The sequence below is a fragment of the Sus scrofa genome, chromosome 12 (genome assembly GCF_054392235.1).
Source record: "Sus scrofa isolate SSC_HxYL_T2T_F1_AM1 chromosome 12, Sscrofa_HxYL_maternal_Yorkshire_Landrace_v2.0, whole genome shotgun sequence".
Lineage (NCBI taxonomy): Eukaryota > Metazoa > Chordata > Mammalia > Artiodactyla > Suidae > Sus > Sus scrofa.
In genome coordinates, this window is record NC_139394.1 from 64,906,639 (window position 1) to 64,931,536 (window position 24,898).

General features: G+C 54.6%; 1 protein-coding gene across 33 annotated transcripts in view; it reads right to left on the reverse strand.

The window, feature by feature from the left end:
* SPECC1 (sperm antigen with calponin homology and coiled-coil domains 1) overlaps positions 1-24,898 on the reverse strand; it is a 237,481-nt gene that overhangs the window by 56,239 nt on the left and 156,344 nt on the right. For 14 of the 33 annotated variants that reach the window (XR_014821946.1, XR_014821945.1, XR_014821944.1 and 11 more), the window contains 5 exons: positions 23,515-23,722; positions 19,090-19,163; positions 18,629-18,807; positions 4,605-4,750; positions 3,371-3,471 (listed from right to left, as the gene is read on the reverse strand). Coding sequence is in view for 21 of the 33 variants with exons in the window: in XM_084986333.1 (XP_084842459.1) it covers positions 3,371-3,471; positions 4,605-4,750; positions 18,629-18,807; positions 19,090-19,163; positions 23,515-23,722 (708 nt within the window). In the remaining 12 variants the exon portion in view is untranslated. Of the gene's footprint in view, positions 1-3,370; positions 3,472-4,604; positions 4,751-12,608; positions 18,836-18,942; positions 19,164-23,514; positions 23,723-24,898 lie in introns of those variants that run through there. The other 19 variants (XM_084986341.1, XM_084986340.1, XM_021066299.2 and 16 more) reach the window with 5 other exon arrangements.

The window sequence follows — 24,898 nt, forward strand, 5'->3', positions numbered from 1 at the left end:
ATTACATGCCAGGCACCTGCTTTGGGGGTTTTTCGTTTTGTTTGATGGAGCCACCAGGGAACTCCACCCGTCACTGTTCTGTTCTTTTCTTTTCCCTTTTTAGGGCCACCCCCACGGCACATGGCGGTTCCTTGACTAGGAGTGAATCAGAGCTACAGCTGCCGGCCCACACCACGGCCACAGGAACACCAGATCCGAGCCGCGTCTCCGACCTACACCACAGCTCATGGCAACGTTGGCTCCTGAACCTAAATGCCCGTTGAGGGAGCAGTGGTTAAATACCTCAGCGCAGTAACGTCGTCATTCAGTGAGGCCAGGGATCGAACCCACATCCTCACGGATGCTAGTAGGATTTGTTTCTGCCACGCCACAGTGGGAACTCCCCACCAGTCACTGCTCTAGTCAGGGAACAACAGCAAGCAAAATGGATAAAAATCCCTCTGCCCTCAGGGATTACATTCCAATGACAAAGTGAAAGGAGCCAGTGTCTGATTAACACGTAGTGTAATCCAATTATAAAACTTTCTCTTCCTCCCTACACACACCACACACGCGCACACATTTTTACACCAAAGAAAAATATCTAGAAGGATACACAAGCCACAAACAGGATTATTTCTGGGGCTAGGAAGCAAGTGGGATTTTTAACTTCCCTTTTATACGGAAACTTTTGGGAAAAGATATTTTAAAAAATAAGCACAGGAGGCGTTCCCGTAGTGTCGCAGTGGTTAAAGAATCCGACTGGCAACCATGAGGTTTCGGGTTCGATCCCTGGCCTTGCTCCGTGGGTTAAGGATCCGGCATTGCCGTGAGCTGTGGTAGAGGCTGCAGACGCGGCTCGGATCCCACGTTGCTGTGGCTCTGGAGTAGACTGGCAGCTACAGCTCCGATTAGACCCCTAGCCCGGGAACCTCCATATGCCATGGGAGCGGCCCTAGAAAAGGCAAAAAGACAGGAAAAAAAAACAAAAAAAACCCCAAAAAAACCACAGGAGTTACAAATCGGAAATGCACTGACCCACCATCAGTGGGATGGCTAAACCCTCAACAGGTGCACATCTGTCCAGAGGAACAGGCTGCACAGCAAACCCCACAACAATATGAGCAAATCTCATAGACTCAACGTTGAGCAAAACCATCCCGCCATGAAAGCAAGCCTGAGATGACACAAAACGAAGCTGCGGGGAGTGAGGCCCGAGGCAGTTCTCCCAAGGGGTTACTGACGAGGTGGTGGCATGTGGGCCCTTCTGGGGGTGAAGATGCCCTGTCCTGGTGTTGCCTACACAGGAAAAGCTGCATATTTCAGAGGTGGGGGGACGTGAACTACAGCCAGTGGTGAGCTGCGGTTGGCGTGCACCTGCTCAGGGGGGCCAAGTGGTAAGTGTTCAGCAACTTTTGAGCTGCCTCTTACACTCCTGTTACTCGACTGTCTCCAAGCAAAAGGAATAAGCAGGCAAGAATCAATGCTTCCTAATTACATTACTACTGGGGTTTTCATACCTGCTGTCTGTCCTGTAAAAGTACCATATAATGTTCCTTCTTCTCAACTCCACAGGCACTGAGATTGCGGAAACAGCTTGAAATTGGCAACGGTGGGAATATTTATGCCATAAAAGTTGGAAAACACGGAGTTCCCATCGCGGTGCAGCGGAAACGAATATGACTAAGAACCATGAGGTTGCGGGTTCAATCCTTGGCCTTGCTCAGTGGGTTAAGGATCTGGCGTTGCCGTGAGCTGTGGTGCAGGTTGCAGACATAGCTCAGATCTGGTACTCCTGTGGCTGTGGTGTAGGCCGGCAGCTGCAGCTCTGATTCGACCCAGAGCCTGGGAACCTCCACATGCTGCTAGTGCAGCCCTAAAAAGCAAAAAAAAAAAAAAAAAAGAAATTGGAAAACATTACAGATCTGGGCTCTATCCCCCAAAGAACCAGTTGCTCAACATTTACCAGCAAACAAGTGTTGACAGCTCAATAAAAATAGGTAAAAATGAAGCATAACCTCTTTCAGGTTTATTCAACAATGATCATCTTAACAGAAATAAATGTTTTCTCTGGTTTTATACAGAGAGTGGTAAAAGGGCGAAAAAGTACCAAAAGCTTAAAAGGTCCCAAACAATACACGGAGCGACTAAGGACATCAACGAATGGGACCTGTTGACAGGAACATCCATCACCTGAGCAGAGGCAGGAAGCAGCCGGTTATTCATAGCGTCAAAAGCCCTGGCCTCAGAAATGCCTGGCGGCTCAGCAGGTTAAGGATCTGGTGTTGTCAGGGCTGTGGCTCTGGTGACAGCTGTGGTATGGGTTCAGTCCCAGGCATGGGAACTTCCACACCATTGGCACAGCCCCCCAAAAAAAAATAATAATAATAATAAATACATAGCAAGAAATGCCAGGAAGCTCTGGTCTAAAACATTCTGGAGATGGCAAAGGGACCGGTGAACTGAAAGAATTTATACACTGTAAACATTCTCTCTCTCTCCAGGGACGTTTAAAAAAAACTCTGTAAGAAAAATACCTAGTTGGTGTCAGCTTCTAGTAAAAATGAGTCTTGAACTGAAAACGTTGAGCACGTCATCTTTCGGGAGACCAAGAAAGAGGCACTAACAAGACTGCACGACACTTAGAGTGTCTCTCTCGGACCCTCGGCAGATACCACAGGGTAATTTGCTTTTTCTGGCCACACCCGTGGACTACGGAAGTTCCCAGCCCAGGGACTGAATCCGAAATTTTTTTTTTTTTTTTTTTTTGAGTTTTTAGGGCCATACCTGTGGCATATGGAGGTTCTCAGGCTAGGGGTCTAATCGGAGCTGTAGCTGTCAGCCTACACCACAGCCACAGCAGCAGTGGATCCGAGCTACATCTTGAGCCACAGCTCATGGCAACGCTGGATCCTTAACCCAATGAGCGAGGCCAGGGATCGAATCCGCAACCTCATGGTTCCCAGTTGGATTCGTTTCCACTGCGCCAGGATGGGAACTCCTGAATCTGAACACTTTTAATGAAAGTTTCATCGTTGGGGTTCCTGCCGTGGCGCAGCGGGTTGAGAAGCAGCTCGGGTCTCTAGGGAGGTGCAATAGCTAAAGGATCCAGCATTGCTGCCACTCAGATTCAATCCCTAAAGGATCCAGCATTGCTGCCACTCAGATTCAATCCCTGGCCTGGGAACTTCCATGTACTGTGGGTGTAGCTATAAAGAAAAATCCCATTAAAAAACGAAAGCTTCATTGCTATTCAGTGAGGGTTATTCAGAAAAATGAGCAATGTGCCTCGAAAATAAACCAACTGGTTTCCGCTTCTCTCCTGCAGCCCGGGCGTCGCGGGTCGCCGGCCACCCCCCCCCGCCCCCCGCGCCGCCTGAGGCTCCGATACCTGCATTGGAGAAACAGCAGCAGCCGGAGCAGTCCTCACCGGGATTCCACTCAGGGGGCTCCTGGGGGCCTTGGGGACAGAAACGTTCTGTCCGGCTCCACCTGCCAGGCAGAGAGATGGGCACGTGTCTGTGCTGCCTCGGCTCAAAAGAGAAACCACAGGGGCCGCCTGCTACTCTCCAGGCGACGAAAACAGCTCCCCAGGATGCTGACGAACTGTTGCACCTGCTCGTTCCTTCTCTTCCTGTCCGAACCAGTGCCGAACTGGGGAAGGAGCGCGTGCGGGGGGCGGGGGGGGGGGGTCACGACAAGGGGCTGGTCTTGGACACACGAGGAAAAAGAAAGGTCCAGGTAACCAGGGGCCCACGGCGAGAAGGAACAGACGCGACTGCAGAAACCACTCCTGCAGTCAGCTCATCGCCCGCCTGCAGAGACCGAACAGCCTCCCTGGCCCTGGGTCGCTTTCGGCATCTAGAGTCTCATCTTCATCTACTTTAGCCACAAACCGCCGAGCAGAGACCACATCCTGCGATGAGCTTTTTCAAGACAGCGGGCACATGTGTTGCAACCAAGGGAGGAAACGCATCACATTCTGGATACAGTTTCCTTGGGTTCCTTCTATTTACTGTGGGTGTGGATGTGCCGTCCAGAGATGTGTTTTGCTCGTGTGTAGGTGACAGTGGATAAAGGAGAGCTCGGGTGTTTCCAGGAAAAGCTGAGAGTGCCCATGATGGGGGACTGGCAGCTCAGCACAGGTGGCCACGCGAGAGCAGGCGGAGAGAAGTGCGGCAGCACGTGCTAGGGGAAGGGGGGCCAGGGGCGCGCTGCCACAGCTGTGGCACGGGTTCCCACCTGGCCTGGGGAACTTCTGCATGCCATGGGCATGGGCCCCAAAAAAAGGAAGGCCGGGGGTGCCAGCAAGAGGCCTCACTTCCCAGGAAATGAAGCCTCTGACTGACCCTGTACACTAATTCTCATGAGATGGTGAGAAGGCAGACAGGAGTGGCGTGGGGTGAACGGACAGAGAGGCAGAAAAGCAAGGTGGGAGGGGGTGGGGGGCTGAGCCCCCCGAGGCCCCACTGGAGCCACAGGTGGGTGGTAGTGAGTGTCCATGGGGCGACCTGGAATGGGCCGTGTGGTTGCAGCACCCCGGGCCACGGGTGGCTCAGGACAGCTAGGGACGGGGGCCACGGTCTGCATCTGACCTCTGCTCCTGAAGCGGAAGCACTGAATACCTGCGCGGCCCACGTCGAATGACTTGATGAGGGACTTCACGGTGGTCGCCGACTCCGCAGGCGCCGCGGGAGGTCTGGTCACGTAGACGCCGGGCCACCGGCCGGGAGCGTCCGCCTCGGAGGGCTCGGGCTCGTCCTTCGCGGGTCTGCACGGCAAAGAGCAAATCAGACAGAAGAGGGGCGGCCGCCCCGCGGGGGAGGGACCCGGAGGGAGACCACCGACGTGGGGGAGATGAACAAATCTGGAAAGAGAATCCCAGACCGAAAATGCCCTTTTCTCTATCAGCTTCGCTGCCAGTGTTTGCCGGACGTGTCTCCTTGGGAAGGGCCAGAGACGGCGTTCTTTGATGTAGGGTGACTGGACGTCAGCTCTAAATAAAAGGGGGTAAATCTGCTCCGCACACTGTAAAAACCAGACACAGGCCATTGATCGGGAAACGGCTCACTGTCCGGCGGGGACGCCAGGGGCCAGCCTGTCTGGGTCAGTCTCACCCGGGCCCGGCCCACAGAGGCGGGAGGGTGCCGTGTCCGGAGCCGCCTGCAGCCGGGATTCCGGATAGCATTGAGGCTTCACCCGCCGGAAAGATGTGGCCAGGACCTGAGGTGGGCAGAGAGGCACCGGGCATTCGTGTTGTCCAGACAGAGGAAAGCAGAGGCAAGGGGCTGCTGCGGCTGGTGACTGGGGGCGGCTCTCCGACGGGACAAGTGGCCGCCTGGCTTCGGGGGCTCAGGATCATAGCAGAGGCAGCAGGTCCCCAGCAGCCCGGTTCACGGTGTTGTCCCCGGGAGCTCAGCCTGGAGTCCGTCTCTCCAGCCCTCCCAACGAGCCCACGGGTCACCTGACACCTTTCTGCTCAAGCCCGAGAGGCTGCAACCCATTAGGTGCCACAGAATCCTGACTCCCACTTGTGTGCCCCCGGGGCGAGGGTGGTAACTCTGGAGTAACGCTGCAGCTATGCGTGAGGGGAAGCTTCCAGGCTCACCCACGCACTCCTGCTAAGTGGCTTCTGGGGTTTCCAAACTGGAGCAATGACCACAGAAGAGCCTCTGAAAGACAGACCATCTGAGTCAACCCCTCGAGCACGGCTTCCTCATCCAGGGGACGCTGGCCTGTCATTTCATCTCCCTGTGAATCAGCCATCTTCCGATGTCTAAATCACTTTTTATTAGATCGAATTGCCACAGCTGTTTTGCAAGAAGATGACTAATTTATGAGAACGGCTCAAACAGGATACTCCTGGCAGTGTATTTTAATGAGGTCAGTGGAAGTTTAAAATACTTGTTTACTGATCTTTGGGAAAGGAATCCAGCTACTCGGAAGCTCCTGCGACTGAATTTACTTGCCCTCAGTTCTCAGAACTTTCTCCCATTGTTCTGCCATCAGTGCAAACAGAACGAATTTAGGTGAGACAGAACCCAACACACTTCAATCACACCGCCCTGCACGCTCATCTCCACAGCCTCTTCTTTTGAAAAAGCCTTCTCTTTCTTACCAAAAAAAACCCACCAAAAACCCCAAAAAACCAGTAAACTGATGACTTCCTTGGAAAGAAATATCAGGTAGGTATTTCAGAAGTTGGTGAGGGTTTTTGTTTTGTTTTGGGGTTGTGTGTGTGTGTGTGTGTGTGTGTGTGTGTGGCCATGACTGCAGTATGCAGAAGTTCCCAGGCCAGGGATCACATCCGAACCACAACAGTGACAACGCCTGGTCCCTAACCCACTAGGCTACCAGGGAACTCCAATAAAGTTTTTTTATTTGAACAGGGTTGGTTTTTGTTAGTTTCCTCGTTGTGTTACACGGTATAAAATGAGAGAGTGAATACGCAGAGTGAAATCTGGTTGCCGATCCGAGCAGGAAAATCATCTCTTATTCCTGTCCCAGACACTGTCAGGAGGGCCAGAATCAAAGTGGGTTCCTTCCTGCCCGTCCGCGTACACGATCTGCCAGCTCGGGGCCTGGAGAGACTTAGGGTACTCCTCAAGGGAGGACATTCGCAAAAACCTACTTTCATTCCACTCCGATAATTTAGTAAAACAGAGACGCCTACCTTCTTCTGAGGTGTCCCCTCGACTACCTCAGTTTCTCTGTGATTCACAACATCCAGGGATAAATAGGACTCATTTTGACTCCATAACAAAATAGCAGAGACGCAAGAACCAAAGCCCCACCTCCAGCCTTCAGGGTTCAAGGGCAGCGCCAGTCTGCGCGGGGAGAACATGCTGCAAGCTGCTCCAGTGTGTTAGAGATGCGGCTGGACTGAATCCCCACCGGGCTGTGTCGCAGTGTGGGGGGCGTACGTGTGCGTGTGCGTGTGTGTGTGTGTGTGTGCGCGCACGCGCGTGCAGGGAGTCACAAAACAGCCTGAATTAAAGAATCACAGACGACAGTCGCGGACAACGCTGCTGATTTACATCAGCACTTTAACCAGAACAGGTACACAGGCCCTTCCATGCGAGGCCGGTGCCAAGCCAGCAGTAAACGAGGTATCCCTTCCCCTCTTCCCCGGGGAGAGGAAAGGCTGCCCCTGCATTCTTCAGAGATAACGAAGCAACACCCAGGTGCGCAGCCGGGCATCTCCGAGGGCCCGCCAAGGGGTACACACTTGTTTGGGGTCAGCTGCTGTCTCCTAAGACAGACATGAGACTTGCACGCCAGCCTGCAAGATAAAAGTCACACGTGCAGCCAAAGGGACCCTGGAAATCCCTCAAGTCACCCCAAGTGCACGGTTGTGCCAATGCCACTGGGCAAAACACCATCCTCAGGGCGCCGCCTGGAGCGCCTTCCTGAGCTGTGCACACGCGGCTGATTCTCAGGCGCAGCCCCAAGAGCCACCTCGTTCGGGGACGGCGGTCAATCAACCGCGAGAACAGGTGAGTCTTCCGTCTGCTCCCAGCACGTGCAAGGGCGATGACGGCAATTTCCACAAAAATATGTGTACAACGTAAACCACTATCAGTATCAGAGCCTTAAAGACATGATCAAATTTAGTTTTTCCACCAAAACTCTGTTAAGTTACGATCCCTGACTTTAGACGAAATTCTTGACGGAGGTCACAAGGCTTGCATGTGGTGAAACCTTGCTGTCTGGCGTGGCTTTCTCAGCGTCTCTGCACGACGTGGCTGTCCTGTGATAGGAACACAGGGCTCTAGAAACAATAGTAAAGCCGGTGGGGTTTCTCCTCCAAACACGTTTTATGTGTATTTAAGAAAAATACTACCGAGGAGTTCCCGCCATGGCTCAGCAGAAACGAATCTGACTGGCATCCATGAGGACGCAGGTTCGATCCCTGGCCTTGCTCAGTGGGTTAAGGATCCAGCGTTGCCGTGAGCTATGGAGTAGGTTGCAGACATGGCTTGGATCCCACGTTGCTGTGGCTGTGGTATAGGCCAGGCAGCTATAGCTCCGATTAGACCCCTAGCCTGGGAACCTCCATATGCCGCAGGTGCGGCCCTAAAAAAAGACAAAAATACTACTGATGTTCGTTTCCTTATTTTTATGCAGTATTCTGCTCTTACGAAGTGGCAACCATAGCTGAGAACGATGGCCACTTGCAGGTGAGGCGCCCGGAGGCACCGATACCCGAGAAGGGTGCCCTCGCAGGAGAGTCCCCACTCGCTGGCTGCCATCCACCTCCCCTCACTGGGATTCAGCACCGGACATGCCCGCCTCTGTGCTCTTCTCTTCTTTTCTCTGTTTTCTATTCCTTTTGGCCGAGCCCACACACGGAAGTTCCTTGGCCAGGGATCAAACCTGAGCCACAACAGTGACAACGCCAGATCCCTAACCCACAGCACCACCAGGGAACGCTTTTCTTTCTTTCTTTTTTTTTTTTTCATTTTTTGCCCACCCTGAGGCATGTGGAGTTCCCAGGTCAGGGATCAGACCCGAGCCACAGTTGCAACCTATGCTGCAGTTGTGGCAACGCTGGATTCTTTAACCCACTGTGCCGGGCCTGGGATTGAACCTGCGCCCTGGTGCAGCAGAGATGCTGCAGATCCCGTTGCACCACAGTGGGTGCACGGGGACTCCTTTTTTAAAGTGCTGTCTAATCCCTCTGATGCCCTGTTTTCCTTGTTTGGTTACAGAACAGAATCTTTATGTATTGCTGGTTTTCTGTGGCTCTTAATGTCGTCGCACGGGACACAGCTTGGTGTTGGTGTCAGTTCTGATCCATGGACATGTGGGTCCTGGTATGTAATTATTATTTGGGGGTGTGTGTGTCTTTTTTGGGTCTTTTCTAGGGCCGCATCCACAGCATATGGAGGTTCCCAGCCTAGGGGACTAATCCGAGCTGCAGCTGCCAGACTACACCCCAGCCACAGCAACGCCAGATCTGAGCCATGTCTGCAAACTACACCACAGCTCATGGCAACACCAGATCCTTAACCCACTGAGTGAGGCCAGGGATAGAACCCGCAACCTCATGGTTCCTAGTTGGAGCCGTTAAGCACTGAGCCACGACGGGAACTCCACGTGATTATTTTTAAAGTACTCAAAGGTTAACTCTGTTTGGGAAACGGCAGACTTCACAATCGGCAGACCACATTTGTACAGAAGCCAAGTCGTGCCAACCACGTGCTCTCGATGGCACTTTCCAGAACGACTGAACGAAGCCCAGCTCGGCCCCTCCTGATGCCACGTGCTCAGCCTGGGACTGCCCTCCAGCACTGGCTCTGTGACTGAAGCCTGGCCGCCTAGACCTGTCCTGCCTCTGGCCGGGACCTGTCCCCCTCTGTCCTGCCTCTGTGCCTTGGCTCATTCTAGGTCCTTTCCCAGAAGGCCACCTTCTCGAATTGTTTCTTATTAGTCGGGGCAACACAATCTAAAAGGACTCCGTAGCCCCCACAGTGAGACGGACGGAAAGGAGGCGGTGATGTGTCTCAGGGGCCTCTGCACGTCCCTTCCGAATTCAACCGGGCATTTCTACGATGGCAAAAGCAAGCAGGACACGACGGCAATTTGACCACAAGCCTCTTCACGCCCGAATCCCAACAGTCAGAACCACAGGCTTATACTGTAAAGATCCCGCATGGGCTCCGGAAGCGACAGAGAGATGGCACGTGTGTGCCGTAGGCGCTGAAGGATTTAGGCTGCACTGAATACGCGGGGACATGAAGAGACGACACAAGGGCCGACCCCACGCCCCGGCACAGAGAATGGAGACGTGGGAAACCACCAGCACCCCCGTCCCCGAGGACGGGGCTGGGAGCCGTGCCCGAGGTTAGGTTACGCAGAGCAGTCAGGCAAAGGGTCAGTGACGCCAAGACACGACTGTCCCAGGAGGCCGGGGGGCTCTCCCAGACACAGGATGGTAGCAGAAAGGGACAAGCGCCTCGGGACACCCCGACACGGACAACCCCAGAAGCGGCTCCCACGCGCCAGCTTCACCAAACAGAAGAAACTGGACCCAGTGAAGCTCCCCACTGGCGCCTCTGGTCTGCACCCCTCTGCACTTCTGTCCCCTAAAAGCAATGAAATTTACCTTCAAGAGCCTTCCTTCCAGCTTAGGAGATGAGAAGATTTTAAGAGAAATCGGGCAGAGCAAGCACAGACCTCGGCGGAACCTAGGGGCCCTGATCCTGGGCAGGTGACAGGTCCTGAGCCACTTTTACCCGAGGAAGCAGGGACAGGTGGCAGGCAGGTAGAGCCCCGACCTGCGAGTGGACTTCACGCAGAAAATGAGGAGAAGGGCTACACTCAAGGGGGAGCGGACGTCTGTCCATACAGGACAGGGAAGAGGTGTGGACGCTGAAGAGAAGCCTTGAGAATACAGTAAAATTCAAGGAACTGTACAAAGATGACCATTTAAAATGAACGGGCGAGGCAGTGGCTCAGCGGTAACGAAGCCAACTAGTAACCAGGAGGATGAGGGTTCGACCTCTGGCCTCACTCAGCGGGTTAAGGATCCGGTGCTGCCATGAGCTGTGGTGTAGGTCGCAGACGTGGCTTGGAGGGGATCCGTAGCCTGCAAACTCACATATGCCGCACATGCTGCCCTAAAAGACCACATAAAAATAAAAACTAAAATGAACGGTCGAGTGCAAAACAATACGCCATCAGCAATGATGCCCTGACAGTAGTTTAAAGCAGGACCAGCGCACGAGAAAAAGGAATGAAGGCGAACGGGAAAGTCTTCCAGAAAACGGTGAAACTAACGCTGTGAAGGCGGGATTTCAATTCAGCGGCAAAGGACCGGGCGGTAAGAAGTGACGCTGGCTGCCCGCCCTCCCGTCGGACTAAATGACGACAGCGGACCAAAGCCCTCAGCGCGTGTGCGTGTGCACGCGTGTGTGTGTGTGTGTGTGTGCGTGTGTTGTGTGTGTGTATGTGTGTGTGAAATAGATGAAGAAAACCGGACAGCCTCCTCGTACCAACATCAGGGGCGAGGAAACCTTTGACAAAAACAAAAAACCCCGAAGGGGTAAAGGGAACTCCTAACAGACTGTGATATAACGATATAAAATTTTCCACGCCAAGTGATAAAGCCAAAAGACCCCCAGCATCCTGGGAGAAACACACATGCCTAATAAAACACTGATTCATAAACTGACCAAACAGTCAGCTCAGTGAAGAAATAAACAAAAGCGCTAAACTAGCAATTCTCAGAAGAGAAAATGCAAACGGTTAACCTATCAAAATACGCTCAGGGAAACGCACGCATCAGTACAAAGGAGACACTGTTCTTTGCTGACCCCACTGGCAAAAATTAAGAAGAAAAACTGCCAGCAGCCGCTGCAGTGGGGTGTCAGCAGAGACACTCGCCTCAAGTACAGTGTCATCTGTCTCAGGTATGTAACCCGCCACACCCATTGAAATCTTAAGTATGCGTATTCTCCAAGGCAGCAGCCGTACTTTCAGGAATCCAGCCTTAAAAAATTAAAAACACAAGTCCATAAGGACATGTGAATAAGGATGGTCACCATGGAATTATTGGGGGGAAATGCTAGAATCTGTAACTTGAATACCCACTGGGGGGATGGTGTTGGGACATTCTCGGACATGCAGCTTGAGAATGAGTTAAATTCGCACATATCCACCTGAAGGGTGCCCAGGACACGCCGCCGAGGACGTGAACATGCAGTGCTGTACAGAATGTAATCCCATTTTTTTGGCTTTTTTAGAGCCACACCCACGGCATATAGACGTTCCCAGGCAAGGTCCTGAATCGGAGCTGCAGCTGCTGGCCTACACCACAGCCACAGCAATGCCAGATCTGAGCCGCACCTGTGACCTACACCATAGCGCACAGCAACGCCAGATCCCGAACCCACTGGGCGAGGCCAGGGATGGAACCCACATCCTCATGGATACTATTCAGGTTCGTTACTGCTAAGCCACAACAGGAACTCCCATTAGCAATAAGAACCCAACTAGTATCCATGAGGACGCAGGTTCGATCCCTGGCCTCCCTCCGTGGGTTCAGGATCTGGCATTGCCCTGAGCTATGGTGTAGGTCTCAGACATGGCTCGGATCTGGTGTTGCTGTGGCTGTGGTGTAGGCTGGCAGCTGCAGCTCTTATTTAACTTTTAGTCTGGAACTGCCATATGCCACTGGTGTGGCCCTAAAAAGCAAAAAAAAAAAAAAAAAAAAAAAAAAAAATCAACTTATGGGAGTTCCTGTTGTGGCAAAGCAGGTTAAGGATCCAACTGCAGCAGCTCAGGTGGCTGTGGAGGCACAGGCTGGATTCCAGCCTGGGAACTTCCATATGTCTCGAGTGCGGCCATTAAAAAAAAAAAGAATCACTTCACGCAGAATTAGTATTTTTTGCTCCTTGCTCTCTTGTTCTAATAGTGAAGTCATTTTTAAAATCGCATTTTCCTTTAAAAGTTGAGCTCCTTTCTACAGCCTGTCCCGAAAATGCCGCTGGCGTCTGCCCTGATTCTAGTCACCAGACGTGGCTTTCAAGTTCTGAACCTGCACGTCCTGGGGGACTGAGAAGAAAGCCACACGGAGGCCCTGCGGGAACGTGGCCCAGGATGAAAAACCAGGCAACAGACTCTCCTAAGTGAGAACGCATTTATTGAGCGCTTCATCAATGCCTACATAGAAAAATACTCATCCGTCCCCAGAGAGAGACGGCTCAAGGTACGCGGGGCAAGCTCGGCTGTGCGTGTGGAAGCTGAGGGTGCATTGTTCTCACCGTCTCTCTTTGAAAGCACCGGCCAGTGAATTTCCCATCACCCCAAGGACTCTGAGTCTGAGGCAAAGGTCCCGCGGTGAGCTCTGGCCCCACCAGGACCGATCCCACGAGAGCCAAGCGGAACGTCGCCCGGGACTCTGGGCTCTCCGGAGTGACAGCCGCGGCGTCCTTCCGAGTTACACGAAGGGCATTCCGGCTCCTCATCTTCCGTGGGTCACACAGCGCCGCCCGTCTCCTCCAGCCTCGGGGTCCTGCAGCTGCAGGGGCTTCCGCCCGATGCGGCGCCCTCAACCCGACCCACGTCGGCACAGGTGCCGGGGCCTCCAAGGCTCTCAAGTCCCACTCTGAATCCTGGCTCCCTCTGAATTACACGCTTCTGGGTTGGCAAAGTGTGTGCACTTCCAGGGTGGGTTCTGCTGGTGTTCATGGCTCTTGCGGCGGCCGCTGTCCGGGAGCACTCGGGTTCCACTCTGTACTCTTCTCCGACCCAGTGACGTTGTTTGTGACACATCAGCCCAACGTCTACTTACACCGAACCCCAAAGAGATGCTGGAGATCAGCCCAGAGCGCGGCCGTGGCTTGTTTCAGACACGGCAAAGAGGCCAGACCCCAGCCCTGGAGAAATCATATCTGGACCCAGAGGAAGCAGAACTTTCAAGCGTCCAGGACGTCACGCAGAGGGCTTCCTATTTTGCCTAAAATAGTGTTGATTCCAAGCTTGTTGGAGGCCGCATTCAAAAGGACGCATAAACATCAGCTCCAGAACCTAAAGCCTGAGCCTGGGCTGTGCCACCGACGCCACGGCCCTCGCCCGGAACCAGGGCTGCGCCGGAAACGTGTTTTCACGACAGGCCTGTACTTTGTGGGGTTTTTTGAGGACAACTTCATTTTATGTTCCAAATAAAGGTGCTGAATCTTCTGAGAAGAAAGGAGGAAAAAAAAGGGGGGGGGAGGCTCATCTTGGTGCAGCATTGATCCCCAAAAGCAAAAAACAAACAAAAAAAAAGGCCAAGGGATGGATGGCAACGCTCCTGTGACACGGCAGGTGTTACCCGGAGAGCGTGTGGGTGTTTCTAAAGAGGGCATTTCTCCGCCACACACTCCCCCTTTCATTTAGCCAAGGCTGCGGTTTCCCGTCCTGGCAGGGCTGGCGGTCTCGTCCGCACCCGCTCTGTTAGCTGACGGAGACCACGGAGCTGCAAGAGAGAAACGGGGAGAGCTGGTAAAGGGCTTGCTTCAGGCAACCCCACCTCAGCCTGCACCACCGGCCGCAGCCGCGGGCACCGGCCGCGGGCAAGCGCGCAGCCAGGACGAGGACCGACACGTCTCAGCCTCGACTGCTCCAATCCGTTTTGGAAGTCACGGGTCTCCGGACAGAGAAAATGCCAGAGTCGGGATGCCACGAGAGGCTCCTCCCACCACACCTTCGCCCACGGCAACGGTGTTGGTTGGCAGAGACGTCCAGGACCGACGCCCTCAGGCCCCCGGGAGGGACCGAGCGGCCTGTGCGGCCCGCTACGGTCGAGTCGAGGCCAAAAAAGAAGAAAGAGAAAAAAATAATTTCTTCCTCTATTACCGTCTACAGGCTACAGGCTTCAGGGGAGCTCACGTCCACTTTTTGAAGCAAATCCGTAAAGACGGGGGAGCAGGGAGCAGACCCCGCTCTTCAGAACGAGAGGTTCTCTCTCTCAGGCCGTAAACGCATCGACACTGTGAAAACATCAGCGCTATGGGGGTGAAAGGCGTGTGTCTGCCCGATGCCAGAGGCCCCGTCTCCAGCCCGAGGCCTCCGACGGCTGGAGGCACGTGTGTGACGTGTGCTGGGACACCGCTCGGCAGCCCCTCCACCGGGGCCGGGGCGCCGTGTCAGAGCGTCCGTGGGGAGCGGCTGGCGGTCACCCCGGTGACCCAAGAAGCGAGGCCTCCACTTCCCACCCTCCCGACCAGGGACAGCTCCGGACACCCGGCGAGCGGCCACGAGACGTTACAGCTGCAGGAAGGACACACGGGGCGCACAGACACAGCGGACGTGAGGCGCGAGGCGGCAGGCACGCGTGCACACAGAGTCGGAAGCCAGCTCGAGTCTGCTCGCTGCAGAGGGGACAGCGGGAGGGCCGGTGGTGCAAGCGGGACACACTCTGGACCCGAGACATTGTACTTTAGAAAGCAGTACAGTGAACCAGGCGTGGACAGCAGCGCGTTGAACTCGTGAAGACGCCTCCCTGTGCGCTCACTGGAGTCACATGATAAATACGGCAAACATCAAGGAAGTCCCCATAAAGCGTGGTCGTCACTGGTTCAGAGTAAGAGGAGACACAGGGCTTCTGGGCCTGAGCGCCTGTGTCACGCACGTCCCACCAGCGTCCTTCCTTAGAAAGGCTGCACGCGGCCCCTCTGAGCCCGAAGCTGAGCTGCACGTAGGTTCCCTGAATCTGCCAGGCCCAGGACGCCGCTTTTCAGGAGAAAGTCTGATGCTTAAGTTCACTGTGCTTCTCTTATTGGTTCAAAATGAGAGGCAGCCAGAGGTGAAAAAGTTACTCACTGGCCTTTCATCCCGTAACTTGTCTGTCTGGCGAAACGGATCCCTCCCTCGTCGCAAAAGCTACGCTGGCTTGTTCAGATTCCTGGAAGGTCAAGAGGTGGTCCACAGGCCAGTCACATACAGAGATGCCGCTGTGTCACGGGCGGCCGGAGGACTGGCCGGGAAGAGGGGACAGCGGGCTCGTGCCCTCTGACCCTCCGTCAGAGCACGGCTGGCCCGTCAACAGCCTCCAGGACAGCAGAGCGTCGGGGCCGTAAAACGGACCTACTCTGAGAGCTCCTCGTCTAGCGGGTCGGTCTGGGAAGAAAGCCGTGCCAGCTGGGGGCAAAGATGAGACGGACGCCTCATTTCCCATGCATCTACCATCAGTTATTCTAACTACGAAAGAAAAACCCCTTCAGGTCTGAAGAAGGCTGAGCCGGGTTTCAGAACCATCAGACGCTATGTTGGTAACATTCCACCTGGTTTTAGTTAGTGAGTTCTTGGTAACAAAGGCTAATGTGGCTTCACCCCCAGGGCCCTCGCCGGCCCGTGTTCTCAAGAATGTCACCTTACAAGAGGGCGAGGCAGCTCCTCCGACGTCTCCACTGACGTGCTCTGCCAAAGCTCTTTCTTAACCTCCTCTCGGCTGTGCTTGGACCCCATCAGAGAAGCCTCTGCGAGTCCCTGGCTGTAGCTGAACCAAGAACGACCTCTGAGTTCTCGTTAGACGACTGTCAAAGTCAAGTCGAGTTTCCGTCAAGAACCCCGGACGCCAAGGTAAGGAACTTTCCAGCGGCCAGCTGGTTAAAAGGGCAGCTTGCCGGAGCAGGGCAACGTCAGACCAGAACCCAGGCTGGCAACTGTCCGGAGGGCTGCCCCTGGCAAATGAGCACCCAGAGGCCCACCGACGCCTCGAGTTTCAGGAACAGACTCTGCTCTGAACTGGTGTCAGTTCTGGGATTTTGCAAGGTTCGTGGTAAGGGATTAAACCATTGCATGTGGGAGGTAGGTTTACAAATCACTGGAAAATCATAGGAGAAACACACTGTGGTGGTTTTTTTTTTTTTTTTTTTTTTTTTTTTTTTTTGTGACATGCATCTGAAGATGTAGGATTGTCGCTCCAGGGGCCCTAACTGTCAAGAGGCACACACACTCCCTCTGACGTCAGGCTTGAGTTGTACGATCTGACCTGCATCTTGGAATCTATGTAAGAAATGCAGCAGTTCAGACAGTGACTTATGTGGGGCCACCTCGGAATCTCAGGCTGGCCCTAGACCAGAACAACGTTTGTATGAAGCCACGCGACTGACGCCGTGGTTCTTCTTCAAAGACACACAAGAGAAAAGCGAGACAAGTGGACAAATAAACAAAAGCAGACGCGCAAGCAACCCGGATTGACCTGGGAGTCGCCTCCTCGGGAACGCTTTGAAACCTGCTTTTCCTCCGCGGCGCCCTCACCTAGAGCTCCCGTCCCTGCCGCAGCGGCCGCAGGGTCCAGGCCTGACGGCAAAAGCACCACCCTCACGTGTCCAGGAGGGAGCCGTGGACCGAGCTACGCCTCTCATCTCAAGCGGCCCCTGGAGGCTGTTTTACGTAAAGGGCCGGGGGACGGGCTGAAGCAGGTGTGGGGAGGGAATGAGAACACAGCCGAGACGACGGGCCTCCAGGCACCGCGGCGAAGCCCGTGACGCCCCAGGGCGCCTGGCCACTGCCACCCTGGAGAACCAACCATCCAAATCTGCGTGCAGAACCCACTGGATCTGAGTTAAAACCCTACCATCCTTTATCCTGAGGGACATCTGAAAACTCACCGTAACTTCCTGGGAACCAGAGCTGCAGCGGGACGGACCCTGTTCCTGCGCGGGGAGAGACGGCCCGCACCAGCTCAAGTTCAAATGCTCTCCCGCCCTGTCGTAAACCGTTTCAGCGGAAAAGCACAACCAACTCTGAGCTCCCTCTGGGAACGGCTCCCTCTGAAACCCATCAGGAAGGGCTTTCTGGGGCAGCATGGCCTAGACGGACGGCAACGCCGCCCCAGGCAGACGTGGGTTTTCCACGCTCACTCGTCTTATAAAAAAGGGGGGCTGTTGCCAGGTCTTTGTGAGGGCGCCCAGGGGTGCTGCTAGGAAGCAGGTCCTGGGCTCCAGTGAGGGTGACAGGGTCAAGGTGCACCGAGCAAGAGTGATGCGTGTCCCTGCCCCCACGCCCCGAGGGATCTGCCTGGAGCCCCGGTCCCCGTGAGCCAAGAGCTTCCCATCAGCAAGGACCAAGGCGACAGGTGCTGGGTGGCACGTCCCAGCTGTGGGTCAGTTATACCAGCTGTAGGGCCAGTTATATCAGCTGTGGGTCAGTTATACCAGTTGTTGGGTCAGTTATACCAACTGTGAGGTCAGTTATACCAGCTGTGGGTCAGTTATACCAACTGTGAGGTCAGTTATACCAGCTATGAGGCCAGTTATACCAGCTATGAGGCCAGTTATACCAGCTGGTGGGTCAGTTATACCAACTGTGAGGTCAGTTATACCAGCTGTGGGTCAGTTATACCAGTTGTTGGGTTAGTTATACTAGCTGTAGATCAGTTATACCAGCTGTGAGGCCAGTTATACCAACTGTGGGTCAGTTATACCAGCTGTGGGTCAATTATACCAGATGTGGGGCCAGTTATACCAGCTGTGGGTCAGTTATACCAGATGTGGGGCCAGTTATACCAACTGTGAGGCCAGTTATACCAGCTGTGGGTCAGTTATACCAACTGTGAGGCCAGTTATACCAGCTGTGGGTCAGTTATACCAGCTGTGGGGCCAGTTATACCAGCTGGTGGGTCAGTTATACCAGCTGTGGGGTCTAGTTAATACCACCTGTGGGGTCAGTTACACCCACTGTGGGGTCTAGTTAATACCACCTGTGGGGTCAGTTACACCCACTGTGGAATTAGTTATACCAGCTGTGGGGTTGGTTGTACCCTGGATGGGGACTTAGTTATATCCTGGCTGGGGAGCTAGTTATACCAACTGTGGGTCTAGTTATACCAGCTGTGGGGTTAGTTATACTAGCTCTGGGTCCAGGAATACCAGCTGTGGGGTTAGTTATACCCGACTGGGGAGTTAGTTATACCTGGCTGGGGAGTAGTTATACCAGCTGTGGGGTGGGTTATACCCTGGATGGGGAGTTAGTTAAACCTGGCTGGGGAACTAGATATCCCAGCTGTGGGTTAGTTATATGCCAATCTGAGTGGAGGCAGAAGGGCAGAGGGAGCTTGGAGGGGAGGCGACCCCTGCGGCAAACACACCCTTGTCACGGCTAGAGCGCGGACGTTCCGAGAAGTGAGCAGGCTGTGAGAAGGCCTGAGGTGACCCACCTGCCCCGGGCCTGCGCGTCCCCGAGCGCCCGCTGAAGCCTGGCGTTCTTCTCCTCCTCCTCCAGCAGCCTCCGCCTGACGGCGCGCAGCTCCTGCTGGGCCTCGCACTTGATGTCGTTGGCCACGACCACCGCCGTCTGCAGGTCCGCCTGGAAGCGCCGCCACTCCTCCGTTTCCTCCTGCAAGAGCGGGGTCTCGCGGTCAGGGCTGCGGCCCGCAGGCCCGGGCGGCCTGACTCTGCAGGCCTGGGGAGGGCGCTCCGAGTCCTGAGCCACCTCCCTCCCGCCCCCACGGGCCGCAGCCCAGGCCCTGGCTGCACGATCCTGCTCTGGGAGGCAGGCGGGAGGGTCAGAGACGCCGAAGCTGGCGGCACAGGGGGGCGGCCCACCCGCCCTGACCGGGAGGGTCAGAGACACCGAAGCTGGCGGCACCGGGGGGCGGCCCACCCGCCCTGACCACACCTTGATCTGCTTCGTCAGGGTTTTCAGCTGCCTCTCCAGCTCCGACTTCTGCTCCTCCAGCTTTGACACGTTGCCTGGAAAAGAACAAGGCGGGCAGCTGGGAAGGGGCAGGACTCCAGGGAGAGGCCCTGGCTGCTGCCCCCTCCATGCCCTCCGCTTCCTTGAGCACAGGTCCCAGGGCGCAGGCTGTTCTGAGACCCCGGGACAATTGGGAAATAAGGGGGGCATGGGGAGGCCACACGCAGACCACGTGTGCACAGCCTCACGGCAACCCAGAAGGGACCAAAAAGCCATCACACCTGCACACACTGGCTTCTCTGCCGCCCACCTGAACATCCGGACCGCCCCTTGCTGTGCCAGGTGGAGGCTCCTGCACAACCCAGGACACGGCTGATTACCCACTGTGCTCGCCAGACCAGGCCTGAACTGCACGTACAGCCCTGAATCCCCCGGGAAGCTTTTCACAAGTGCAGACGCTCAGGACCCAGACCTGGACCCACTTCATCGGAGCCTTCCGGGGTTACAGGGTCTGGCGGGGGTCTGTTAAGGGCGCTCTTGGAGACCCGAGTCCTTTTCCTGGTTAGAACACCTGACGTGCAGGGTATTCCACTCAGTGAAATAAGTCACACAGAGAAAGACCAGATCCCACTGCAGGATCTCACTTATATATGGGATCTAAAACACAGCAAGGAGTTCCCGTCGTGGCGCAGTGGTTAACAAATCTGACTAGGAACCATGAGGTTTTGGGTTCGATCCCTGCCCTTGCTCAGTGGGTTAAGGATCTGGCGTTGCTGTGAGCTGTGGTGTAGGTCGCAGACGCGGCTCGGATCCTGCGTTGCTGTGGCTCTGGCGTAGGCTGGTGGCTACACTCCGATTAGACCCCCTCACCTGGGAACCTCCATATGCCATGGGAGCGGTCCTAGAAAAAGAGGCAAAAGGACAACAACAACAAAAAAAAAAAAGAAGAAGAGGAGTTCCCGTCGTGGCGCAGTGGTTAACGAATCCGACTAGGAACCATGAGGTTGCGGGTTTGGTCCCTGCCCTTGCTCAGTGGGTTAACGATCCGGCGTTGCCGTGAGCTGTGGTGTAGGTTGCAGACGCGGCTCAGATCCCGCGTTGCTGTGGCTCCGGTGTAGACTGGTGGCTACAGCTCCGATTCGACCCCTAGCCTGGGAACCTCCATATGCCGCGGAAGCAGCCCAAGAAATAGCAAAAAGACAAAAAAAAAAAAAAAAAAAAAGAAGAAGAAAAAATAAAATAAAATAAAAACACAGCAAACTAGTAAACAAGACCAAAAAAGCAGCAGACTCGGAAGTTCCCGTTGTGGCGCAGTGGAAATGAACTTGACTAGTAGTCCTGAGGAGGCAGGTTCAATCCCTGGCCTTGCTCAGTGGCTTAAGGATCCAGCATTGCCGTGAGCAGTGGTGTGGGCCGGTGGCGATGGCTCCCATTGGACCCTCATCTGGGAACCTCCATATGCCACAGGTGCGGCCCTAAAAAGACAAAATTTAAAAAAAAAAAGTAAAGAAGCAGCAGACTCACAGATACAGAGAACAAACTAGTGATTCAGCAGGGAGTGGGGAGGGGTGAAGAGGTACCAGCTACTTTGTATAAAACCAACAAGCTACAAGGACACAGCACGGGGAATAGAGCCAACGTTTACAATAACTATCAAGCCAGGATAACCTTTAAACATTGGGACCGCTACATGATACCACCGTAACATAGGATATTATATCAACTATGCTTCAGTAAAAAATAAAATAGAATGAGAAACTTAAAAAAAAGGAACATCCCCAGTCCCTCTCTGCCTCCAGCTCTCTCCCTGGTGCTCTCGGAGTCTCTTCACTGTAAACCCAGTCGTATTCATCCACCAGTGTACACTCTGCAGTGGGTCCTCACCACCCTCCAGAGCGGTCGCTGTCTACTAAGGATCCGAACCAGAATCACCAGAGACGCTGAAAACCCACAGGTGGTCAGGTTCTACCCCAGCAGCTCTGACTCACCCGTGGAGCCTAACGATTTGTGTTTTGAATCAATGCTGCGGAGTAAGACAGCGCTCCCTGACTTCTTTCTATTTTTCTGTCCATTCCTCGGAAGGGTCGGGGGAGGAGGGACGTATCGGGAGATGCATTTGCAGGTCCCTCCCTCTCCGGGTGAGAACACCTCGGATTACACCTGAGGACCCCGACAGACGTTAAACCGCTTCTCCAAAGATGTGCGCTTGGTGGCTGCTCTCTTCGGCTTGCTTATGTCATAGCATCACCACGGGACCAGGCGCAACACATGCTCTGGACACTGGCGACATGCCGCCTTCTCGGTGGGTCTGTGCTGACATTTTAGGGTTTGGGGACAACACAACCAAATTCTCGACAACGTGCGATCACTAAAGCAAAAACACATGAAACCAGTTTTCTGTTTGATCTGGTACTTGTCCAGTCTGGTGCCAGGTAGGGCCAGTTATCCTCAGATGTGACCAACGAGAAGAGCCTGGATGACAGTGACGCTAGGTGTCCTACAGCCCCCGCACATCACAGGACAGAAGTGTGATGCCGCCCGATAAATCCAAGTGCAGACTCCACGGCCAGTTCTCACACTGCTGGTCATGCGAGGTTGCCAGGCTCCCAGAATCAGCCCCACGGGAAGGATGGGTGACATTCCGAGAGCCTCTGGTCCCAAGGTTCCCAACAAACGAAAGGCTTGTTGATCAATGTCCTTCTTAAAAAAAAAAAAAAAAAAAAGCCCATCCCATTGATGCCAGGAAGCCGCTCACCGGCAGCGCCCTCCTGTCCAAGTCCCAGCAGGTGTCAGACGCTTCCGCAGCTTCCTGACCCGCAGAACCCGCCTCATCTGCCGGCCTGCGGCCTTCCTCCCACGGAGGCCAGCGCGGGCTGAGAGGGCTTCTCGCTCTCCTGGGAAACCGACCACACATTTCTTTGGTTTGGGGTCACAGCAGTGCTGTCCACGACTTTTTTTTTTTTTTTTGGAATCTCATGAATCCACAAATGTCGGCACTTTCCCATCTGTTCCACTCTAGCCGTTTCCGGAGCAGCTCGGGGTCAGGCGGCGATATTCCCCTTCCTTCTCTGGAAGCTTTCAGGAGCGCTGAGCTTCGGGAGCCGAGGAACACGGCTTCATTGCCACCAGGGATGGCCGGCTCCCCGCCCCGCACCCGGAGCCTGAACCGAGTTCCCCTGACACGCGGACTTCCTCCGCGAGGCAGGCACGCACGGCTCTCCCGCGCCAGAAACAGGACACGTGCCACACAGTGAACTGGGCAACATAAAAGCATAAAGACGCCAAAAGTGTGACGGTCTGTGTTGAGACAGGAAGGCAGGTGTCACCCCGTCCCACCTGGGCCGGGGGTCCCTCTGGGGATCCACGTTGTCCACTGTGCTCGGCGTGCACCTGCGACTGTGGTACTGACCTTGGAGTTTCAAGTAAGTCCCGGGGAGCAGGTGAATTCCCAAATGAGGCTTCGCTGCATAATGAGACTGCACCCGCGGGGGAACTTTTCGGGCAACTGGCCATGCTATTTTCAGCAAGGCTGATGCCACTAAAAGCTCTGTACACTAATTCTTTTGTTTTGAAAGGAAAACACATTAGATGTGATCATTGGATAAGGCTCTGCTCAGACAAAGCAGGCAATGTTGGACTAATCTCTTGAAAATACCCCTCCCTATTCAAAACCAGCACAGAGCGCACAAACAAGCTCCGAGCGGGTGCCTGGTCGGCAAGAAGTGGGCCATGTCTCAGTCATCTGACACCGGCACCCACGGGACCCGTGCTCGAACTGTCTTCCCCCGAGGCCAAGAGCACACACTGCTGGGGAAAGTCCGACCCCCCGCGCCCCCCGCTTTCCCTCCATCAGATCCCAAGGGTAACACCTGTCTGCACCTGCCCTGTGCTCCACAGCGTGGCTCCTAACGCCCCCCGCTGTCCACCTGCGATCAACGGGCTTTTCTTCTGCATCCCTGCTTTGCTACATAATTTAGGAGAGTCATTATTCTTTTTTTTTTTTTCCTTTTTTAGGGCTGCAGCTGCCTAAAAAAGGAGGTTCCAAGCCTAGGGGTCAAATCGGAGCTGTTGCCGAAGGCCCACACCACCGCCACAGCAATGCCGGATCTGAACCGCATCTGTGGCCTACACGGCAGCTTGTGGCAACGCCAGATCTTTAACCACTGAGTGAGGCCAGGGACTGAACCCCCATCCTCACGGACACTGTGTCGAGTTCTTAACCCACTGAGCCACAAAGGGAACTCCTTATTCTGTCTTTTTAAATTGCCCTTCTTCCCGGGGGGACGAGAGCCCGCTCAAAAGGAAGGCCTTTCCCCAGCATCCTGCCCCCCACCCCATGCCCACAGCTGCTGCTTCTGCTGCCCTGCCCACTCCTGACACCTGCCCCCCAAGCCTGGTTCCACTTACTTTCCAGCTCACTGATGAGCTGGTTGTTGTGCAGCTTGACGGCCCGGTGCTGTTCCACCTGGTCTTCCAGTTCGAAGATGGTTTCCTTCATGTCCTTGATCTCGGCGTCACTCTCTGACGCCTTCTCCTGCAGCTTCAGGCTGGCTCTGCTCAGCTGTTCCGCCTGGTGATCGCATATCTCCTTCAAGTAGGAGTAATCCTTCTCCACCTAGAAAGAAAGGACGCTTCCCTGGTCACCTGGACAGGAAAAGGTTCCCCCTACATCAGCATCAGGGCCGGGCCGTGCCTGGAGCCGGTTCTGTCTTCTGAGCCTACAAATGTGCCAAGAACCGTGATGGATGTAAACGGCCCAAAGGCTGGATTCTGGGCGCCTTCCTGCCGCACCTGCTGAGACACCCTTCTCTCCCGCGCCTGGCGGTGCGGCCCCAGCGCCCAGCTGCGATGGAGCAGCGCCCTCTGCTGGTGAACCATGAGGCTGACACCCCACGCACCTCACACCGCTGCAGCCATCCATCAGAGAGGGGCCTGAGGCCACAGCGTTTCTTTAGAGAAGCAAGACATTCGTGTGACAGCAGACACCAGAAACGGGCACACCCGAGGCAGGAACAGCGCACAGCACACCCAGTCCACCTGGTCCGTTTTAATCACTAAGCATTCTCGACACACAGAAAGGCACCAAAGGCGACCAGACGACAAAACCAACCAATGGTTACATTGTGCCACGTTTGCTAAATCTTTTTTTTCACTTTCCCGAGATTTGTTTGAGCCTCAACTTTCCCTCCCACCCAGCGAGTGAGTGCACGACCCTAAAACTGGCAGGAGGTTGTTCCTGGATGGCGGTATCACCCATGAGCATACAGAGTATTGTTCTGGATGTTTTAAACTGTTTACACAAGGACACCATCCCACACCACGCCTTTGCAGCACGCTATCATCCTGCCGTGCAGCCGTAGGGCGCTCCTGTCTGCTACGATGCTGTGCCCGCCTATACTGCACTCAGCCTGCGTTCATACCTTGGTTCTGTTTTTGCCATGTACTCACAGTAACACACGTTGCTCTTGGCCACTACCTTAAAACTGTCCAGTATTTCACTGTGTGAATATGCTAATTAACATTACAAACTATGCCCCGCCTGTATAGCTGTTATTAAATAGCTATATACTTAGCAGGTAACATAAACTTAATACCTAATAGACTGCTTCCTAGATTTGAGGGGGGGGTCCATAGTCAATACAATTTTTTTTTTTTTTTTTTTTTTTGCATTGGCATTTCACGTGCAAGACCTTCTGGCTGTAAGCACGCGGGGATGACGAGCCCGTCTGCCGTCTTCCCGGGAGCATCCTTGGTGCTGGCAGGTCTCTGCTGGACGCAGCCAGGGAACATC